Raw genomic sequence first — 9,130 nt, 5'->3', positions numbered from 1 at the left:
ACTGGTTGTGCAAATAATTAATGGCTAATTTGCCAAATAGATAGTTTACACATCCGACAACATGCACGAGACATATCATGCATGAGATTCGGTTAATGCATGCATGATGAAAGATTTGTTTTCTTCCATTCCGACAGAAATACAATTTATTTGAGAAAGACATAAAACGGAAAAACAAACTACAGAGGTACATGGAAAAGATCCTCTCCTCTAACCTCTAAAAAAAAAAAAACTACAGACGTACATAAAACGGAAAAAGTTGATCGATCGGCGTAGGTACACGGTACAGTGAAGGATGGAGGTGATCTCACTGTCCGTACGTACGTACGTACGTGTTTATTTGGCAAATAAGCTAGTGATGATTAATTGGGTTCCGAAAAAGAAACGGGGGGATTGGGCAAGGCAAAAGCAAGCAGTTGTGGGTCATTTTGAAACACAAGCATTTGTTTTTCCTCTAAAGTCACCCATACCTCTATGCCCGCACCCGCACCCACACCGTCCACATCCTTGAAAAGAACACAATTAGTAAACCCCCAACTTTGCCCACCAATACTTACCCAAACCGGCTTCCCCCATCCAAAATCAACCTCCTTGAAACCAAAATTACACCAATTTGTAAACCCATATGATTCTGGCTCTCCTTTTTGAAGCATCTCCGCTAAGCCTTTGGCGTAAACAAGAATCGACAAAAACCCTTGCTCACCTCGTAAACTTGTCAAAAAATCCACATTCACTTCCTCGATGGATTGGCTTACTATGGTCACCAACTCCTGTAGTCTAACAATATCTGTGTCAGCAGCTGCTGACTCATGATGATGATGATGATGATAAACTCCGCTGGCTACGATTACTGCATTTCCCATGGAATAAGCAGACAAGGGTTCCCCTACTCGCCTTCTCACGTCCACCGCATGCTCCACGAAGCACGGTCCAGTTGGCAAATTTGATGATCTCATCAAACACATCCAAATAAGTGCACTCAACGATTCGTAGCGCGTGGGGTTTGGCACGTATTCGCTTCTCGCTTTCGCCGTCAGGGAGGCTAAAGCATTCGCATCAAACACAAACCTCCTCGTCACGCATGATGCTTCTTTATTGTAAGCGAGCGTGACTCGATTTGAACCAATCAACGACTCCACATCTATTGGAGGAAACAGCGTGGATGCTGTGGTGAAGTCGGGGCGAAAGAGTTGATCATCAGCCCCACGTGCGATGGCCGCCCAACTTTTAATGAACGCACTGGCTGAGAGCCCATCAGCGATGACGTGACTCGTGCAAACGCTAATTGCTATTGCACCACAATTGAAGACATTAAGTTGAACGGCAAGGAAGGGCGCCGAAGCGCGGTCTTGGATTTTCACGCCGGGATTGCATGGAAGCAAATGGTTGAGAAAATCTATTTTGGGTGGTTGGAGAAAGTCGGACAATTTATAGTCCACAAGGGCTTCCAAATAGGGGACTCCCTCGTCGTTACAATCCACACAGAATTGATCTTTTTCCCTTCCTGACAAAGGGTAGAAGCGAGATAGAGCTTCCGACAGCGATTTCTTCAATCCACTTGATATTTGCTCAAGTTTGTCAAGCCCATCATTTCTAGGGTAAAAGAAGATTGTTGGAAAATAGATTTTGGTTACATTCAACTGGTCAAAGAGGGAGAATTTTAACGTTTTTAGGTGAGAGGGCGTCGGTGATGAAGGCTTCACCATTTCTCTTGAAATGATACGAACTTGCAGCATGGTTTCCATTTTCTTGTTTTTTTCTTCTTTCGGTTTTGGCTTTCGATAGAGATCGACGCACGGAAAAAAAGAGCTTTTATAATAGCCAGGAATTTGCATCTACTTAAATTGAGACGTGTGCAACAGGCAATTGCCTAGCTAAAATCTTCTTGTTTAGCTACAGAATTCAAAGAGCTTACCAAGCACGCACGCCGTAAGAATTGATTTCCTGATTAAATTTTGTACTGAAATTTGTCTCTGCTATATGTACTCAGATCCTCTCCCGCTAGCTGCTCCATCTCTACCGTACCCCCAACAACCACATATATAGAAAAGATATTTTAATTTAGGCATCATTTTAAATGCATGCTATTACTCGATCATGATGTTTAGTACGTAACAAAATGAAAATAAAAATGCATTTAGAAGCAAAACTGACCCAAAAAAAAACAAAATTTGTAATATTTTATTTTTTTATTTCACTTATAGCAACCTAAAATGGTTAATGTGATTTAAAAAAATAAAATAATGGTAGTGTGAATTTAGCAATGTTAGGCTACATGGAGAATAACTAAAAAAAAACTAAAAGAGAAGATGATTGAAGCTTGTTGGCAGCCTAGACTACAAGTCTATTTTTTCCATATGCAGCCACCTCCCCCACCCCCCTAGCTCTTATCAATCTGACACCAAGTAATTAATATTTCCAGCTACTCAAACAAGGACGAGCCAAGAGAAGGAAGACAGGAACGAGAAGGAAGAAGAGGATTAGGGGTGAGGGGCGGGCCATTGTCTTTTTAGAGCATCCCTAGTAGCTCACCAAACCACCCTATCTCTTATTAATTTGACACCAAGTAATTAATATATATATATATATATATATATATATATATATATAATATATATAGGTTAGTTTTAAATACGTGAGATTCTGTGTAAAGAAATTTTGTGGGCCTAACTCATCTCATAAAATCAGTTCAATAAAAAAGGGTTGTCGATTCCTTTTAAACATACCCAAGGTTTTGTCCACAAGCAATATGAGATTATTTCTCAATAGTGTGTTCTTAAGGTCTTTTGTTCTCCCCAAAATTTCCACCGTAATGAGAAAAATCCTTCCTGAGATTTATTTTACAAGATCCTATGATCCAAATTCCAACAGTGGTATCAAAGCTAAAGCAAGAGCCAGGTTGTGGAAGAAGAAGAGAACTTTGAGATGACTTCATGTGTGAGTTCATTTTTTTTTATTTTCTGGAGGATGAACGTGAATAGTTTGAAGTTTATATCTTCAAGTTGCAATTATATATATATTGAAGTTTGCACGGTGATCAATGCAAGTAATCTGTGTGAAGAAATTCAAACAGATTTGAATATGTTTTTATAATTTAATTTGGTTAAATCAATCATCGGATGCCATCGCAAGAAATGTGTATGTTGGAAGTCTCACATTCCCTGAGTATTAAGGAGATGGGTCATTTATAAGGGTGAGGAGAAACCTCAACTCTTGAGCTAGCTTTTGGGTTGAGTTAGGCCCAAGACCCATTTTCTAACATGGTATCAGAGCCTAGCCCAATTGGCTGTGGCCCACCATCACCCATTGTCGCACGTGTTGGCTTGGATGTCCTCCCGCCACACGTGAGGGGGCATGTTGGAAGTCCCACATTACCTGGGTATTAAGGAGATGGGTCATTTATAAGGGTGAGGGGAAACATCAACTCTTGAGCTAGCTTTTGGGTTGAGTTAGGGTTAAGACTCATTTCTAACCGTTAACATGTTCAAAATCTGTGTTAACAGATTCGCAAATTTAAGCAGCCAGAAAATCCTACTTCATTACATATACACAGCGATAGAGGGAAATAAATCCAAGGCGGTGTGAATAAGAATTCAATTCAAAACAAACAAACCCTATCAAGAAAAAGAGGAAGACATGAAGATTTGAGGGATTTTCCTCTTCGGCCTAAATCGGCGCTACTGCCACCATTTTCGCTGACGAAATATTTTCTCTTCCAATATATAAAATGTTCCAGATTTTATCTTGCAAACAAAATTGAGGCATGATGGAAAATTTTCATACATCAGATTGTTTTCATCGGATACTCGTGCTTGCTGAGATTGGGAAGGTTCTGGCCGGTACTTTCGAATGGGGCTTTGTTCTTAGTTGGTTCCCTTTTGCTACAACCCGTGAAGAGGTTGAGTTTCTTCAAGGGAGTCTCCGTGATTACGATGAGTGAAGAAGACTGACTGCAGGAAGAGATTTTTCGAGAAAAATCCCTAACAGACCCGAAAGGCACCGGTTTGGGCAGAGGAAGAATCGCAGGAGAAAGACAATATTTCAGAGGAAGAAGGAGGTCTGGAGGAAGAAGGCACCAGTTCGAATCTTTACAGCGCAGATTGGAATATGGTTTATTAACTAATTTTGTTAAAATCAATTATCGGATGCGCTTGGCCTAATGGTCGAGAACTTGCGAAGGAGACTTGCGAGGAAGAAGGCACCGGTTTGATCCACGGTGTCGAAACTAAAAATTTTTTGGATGAAAAATTGCGACTAAAAGACTCGAACTCGCAACGCTTGGGTCTGAGATGCAGCGCCTGGACCTACAGGCTATTGAATGCCCATGCATGCCAGAACCTCTAGACATGCCGACCGGTGAATTGCCTCATGAGAAAAGGAATATCTATCAAGTGGGAGTTTTAAATCTTAATGTGCAATAGGATATTTAAATATTATTGATTTAAAATATTAGCAGTGTGTCTTTGTGGCAAAATTTAATAGCACTACTAATATTGCTTAAATTTATTTTTGCGGGATATATATGAGTCCATGTAAAAATGCGAGATTTCGAGCACTCCACAGATATGAGTTCAGAGTAATGTAATGCAAAACGCTTCGGAGGCAAACATGGTAGTTATAACAAAATCTGGGTATGCAGGTTTATTTGATATATAAAGAATAGTAGAGAATACAAAATCTACTATTATGAGAGAAGATTGATATAAAGTAGGGATGCTATCTTTCTTCAGAATACCAACTAAATTAATCCTATGGAAAGGATCGAACTTTCACAAGATGTAGATCTTCAATGTCAAGAACTACAAGATACTCCATCACAAGCTGAACAAGACACATATATTCAAAACAGTGGGAGTAAAAGAAAGTTTAATGATCAATCACTTGTAGATGCAAGTGATGGAAATAGTGGGAGTAAGAGATAAAGACAACTGTCAAGTATACTCAGGGATCATCATGTTCTGAGTGATAATGACATAAGTTTACAAGTTAAAAGATCCCTATATAAATTCATATAATCTTCTAGACAGTGGTATTTGAAGTTCCACCAAGTTATATTGGAAATATGATATGCCATGAGTCCGTTAAATCAATATGTTTACACATAGGGGTGTCAAGATAAGTTAACAATATAGCCGTTATATGTTAATGATATACTGTTAGCTGGTAATTGTCCATATATGGTGAATGAAATAAAAGGCATTCACAAGATCCAAATTTGAAATGAAAGACATGGGTAATGACACTTACGTTCTTGATACAAGAATTTCTGAACATAGAAATTCAGGATTATTATTTTTGGATCGAAAACTATGTGGATAAAGTGTTCAAAAGGTACAATTTGGAGAATTGTAAAGTTTTGAGTACACTTGTCTACGAAGGGTAGAGAGACTATGTGCCAGAAAAATGAGGAGATAATAACAAAGAAATGGAAATGTCCTCTATGCCCAGGCTATGGGCATCCTCATGTATGTTATGACAAGTATTAGGCATGACATTTGTCATGCAGTTGGATTAATAAGTATGTTTCAAATTCAATCCAATTAGAGTACATTGTCGAGCAGTGAACAAATACTGTGATATTTGCATGGTATCAAGGTTATGTAAATGATAAAAATTTACAAGTGAATGCATATTCCTATTTGGTGGAATGGTTGTTTCTTGGTTTGAGTAAGAAACAAAGTTGTATTGTAGAGTTCACAATGGAGCTTAGTACATTGCATGCAGCACAATGGTAAGTAATTTCATCTGAATTTAATTTTTTGTCAACAGTTTAATTTAGGTATACCTAGTAGACCAATAAATATGTTTTGTGATAACAAGTTTGATATCTCTTTAATAAAAAGTGGAGCACATAGTTCCTAAGACAAACACATTTATAAAAGTTATCACTGTATTTAAGATATAGTGGATATAGGTGAAATAAAGGTTGAATTTATTTCATCAATAAAGATGGTAGCCGATCCTATGACCAAGGGGTTGCCTCTGAATGAATTCAGAGGGCATGTAGCAACAATGGGATTGAAATACGCCTAGGTGAGAGCTACATGGGTTGACGCATAGTTGGAAGGATCCGGGGACACCTAGAAGAATGATTTTGCCTAATGGGGAAATAATTGGTCAGTTAAGGGCAGATGAGAGTAATGAGGTATGATATTACATCTTACATAAATGTAAAGTACACTGAAAGGCATTATGTTGAGATTGGGTAGTATCTATGCTCAGAGGGTGTAAAAAGACCCTAATAAGGTGCATCAAGGAAAACCATAGGAATAATGACTTTTAAGGAAGTACTTGATCAAAAATTTAGCGTAGGTCGACACATGGTTTTGTGTTCGACTGAAGTCGTCAGTTGTGGAATGGGTGTGTACTATACTCCCAACCATGGAGAATTGATGCTGCTCGTTTGAGAGATAGAAAATGAAGTCATCCGTAATATACTATCGGTAAGGAAGTATATGGTAAAAGATACGGTCAGATAAGATGACGAAAACGTGCGCATGTATAACCATGTCATGATCTGATGCCAATCTGTAGGTTTTACAGATGAGAGTTGGCATAGGGCAAAATTATTACTACCATGGTAATCATGCTCAACTAATGGTTAAAACTACATAATCAGAAGGATTCAGGGGACACCTCAATGAATGATGGTATGCGTTTCTTTCGCCTCATTAAAATTAAATAATTTTTCATGAGCGAATGACACTTGTAAATAACAAACATTATAAATTGATATAAATGTAAAGTCCACTCAAGGCATTATGTTAAGTTTGGTATAATATCTGTATACCGAAAGTGTAAAGGATCATCAGAAAGAAGTGAAAATGTTTATCTCAAATAGGGATAACCTTGGAGATAAAAAATTGAATGAAATATTCAATACAAGTTTACATATGGTTACTATGTAAAAATCATCAATTGTAGTTTGGGTGTGGACTGTATTCCCAACTATGGATAATTAATGTTATTTGCTTAGATTATATAGCAAGTAAAGTCACCACTAGTATGTCGTCAGTTAGACACATATGGTAAAAAGGTGCAATCAGATGAAATAACATAAGTGTGTACGCATCAGAGATGTTATGATTTCATTATTGTCTACAAGCGTTAGCAGATGAGGAGTTGACATGTTTTATGGTACCAAAGGTAATCATGTACAACTAGGGTTTTATTACCAATCATAATAGTATGAGCAAGTGGGAGATGAAGGTGCATAGGATGATCACACTATTACAAGTGTGGTCATACCCACACCAGATTGTATAATATATACAGAAATGTAATATAACTTCCGGTAGATGTAACCAGTCAAGAGACACAACTTTTGGTCAAGAGTTGAGTTGTAACTCTATAAATAGAGTCCCAGGAGAATACAAATATTATCCCAACAATCTATAATATATGTACGTTAGTTTTACATACGTGAGATTGTGTGTTCTTAATAAGGTCTCTTGATCTCCACAGGATTTTCACCCTAACGGGAGAAATCTTTCCTGAGATTTATTTTACAAAATCCTACGATTCAAATTCCAACAATTATGTCTCTGTATGACGTGAAATTTTTCTTATGGGGTTGTGATTTTTGATAATCAGTTGATCAGCCCAATTGAGTATGGGCATGTTCTTCTAATACCCCGGGTTCCCGACTGCTTATCACATAGAATTGATCATGGGAGCTTCTTGCTTGCTCTTCATTTGGCTAAAGAAGCAGCAGATCCCTTCTTCCGAGTGGGATACAACAGCTTGGGTCCTTTTGCTACTATTAACCACTTGCAGTTCTGAGTTCCGAGTATCTTTTCCTATCCAATTGGCTTAGAAATTAATTTTTAATGTGTTAAGATCATATGACTTTTAATTTGTGGTTATAATTGATTGTGTAACTTCTACTTGATTGCAGGCATATTACTTGTCAGTGCCCTTCCCAGTTGAGAAAGCTCAATACCTACAGCGATGGGCTCGCATGACAAAGGAGTGGTTAATTATCTGTTCCCTCTGGTATTTGTTCCTTCTCATAATGGCATTTGCTGACTAGTTATGTTCTTGGTGGCTCCATGTGGTCTTTATGTGTACAATATAAATCTTACATTTAGACTCAGGACTGCTCGAACATTTGTGACTGAATAAAAGTATACATCAGCAGCAGGGAAAGAGATAAATTTTTATGCTTTCCACCATGTTTTGTTACCATCTTCCTTATGTGGATATACTAAGTGCATCCTTAATTAGGTGGCTTGTGGCCCAGCCAACATGGCCTAGTTGATGTTTTAACTAGGAAAGCTCTGTTTGTAGTTTTAGCAATAAGTTTCTGAAGTCTCTTTTGGCTAGGACACACTTTTTATTCTGAAGGGCTACTTCAAAGTTGCTTATTTTTTTATGTTGCAAATTGGAAGAGCAAGTTCCTCTTTGGCGGGCTTTTTGCAGTAGAACTATTACCCTAATCTCTTATGGCAATTAGATGTCTGCTAGGTTTTTTCATAGTTAGACACTGTTGCTATTGTACATATGTTGTTGGAAACTATATATATTTAGCAGAAAGTAGTGTAGAATTCTTAAAAGGTTGGGGGTTTATAGGATTTCTGAGAATATTCAGAACCTCTATGTTGTCTTCCTTTGCATAATTCTTTTTCCAACGAATTTTCTTGCTATTCTCCACAAGAATTTAAATAACCTATTTTTTCAGTTTGACGTTGAATATACATATCGTTCAACTCGATGATTGTTTTGGCATATGTTAAAACAAATTAATGGTGTCTGCTAGAAAAGTTTTCTAATGCCAAATAATAATCCACACTAGCAAAACAGAGAAAATGTAAGCACAAGAGCTTGTCGGTAGATGCTGACGAGAGATAGCTCCAATGCTTAAGTCAGTATTGTATTTGAGAAAGAAAATTGAATACACTAAGTCTAAATTTTGAGCTTAGACCAAAAGTCTCTTTTACCAGGTTCGAATTTTCCAAACCCTAAAGGTAATAATGTATTTGCTATTCCTCCACATGTGAGTAACCCTCATGATTGCGGCACTCCTTTAAATTAAGAACATGTCCCATAAAATCACCAAAAAAAACAAAAAAATCATGTACTATGTTGTGGATTTGTGCATAGTTATTGCATGTGCTAGGGATACTCTTCA

At 37.6% G+C, this 9,130-nt stretch overlaps 1 protein-coding gene across 1 annotated transcript; it reads right to left on the bottom strand.

Moving 5' to 3' along the window:
- Positions 1-1,754, bottom strand: LOC132182575 (BAHD acyltransferase At5g47980-like). The gene has a single exon (XM_059595859.1). The coding sequence runs from the start codon at positions 1,743-1,745 to the stop codon at positions 363-365; it is 1,383 nt and encodes a 460-aa protein (XP_059451842.1). The 5' UTR covers positions 1,746-1,754; the 3' UTR covers positions 1-362.
- Positions 1,755-9,130: the final 7,376 nt, after the last annotated feature.

Source organism: Corylus avellana, chromosome ca5, assembly GCF_901000735.1.
Source record: "Corylus avellana chromosome ca5, CavTom2PMs-1.0".
Lineage (NCBI taxonomy): Eukaryota > Viridiplantae > Streptophyta > Magnoliopsida > Fagales > Betulaceae > Corylus > Corylus avellana.
Note: the sequence above shows the minus strand (reverse complement) of the source record. Positions and strands in the feature narration are given on the sequence as shown.

Coding starts and splice junctions, on each gene's coding strand:
- LOC132182575 (XM_059595859.1), bottom strand. CDS start 1,745: ATGGAAACCATGCTGCAAGTTCGTATCATTTCAAGAGAAATGGTGAAG.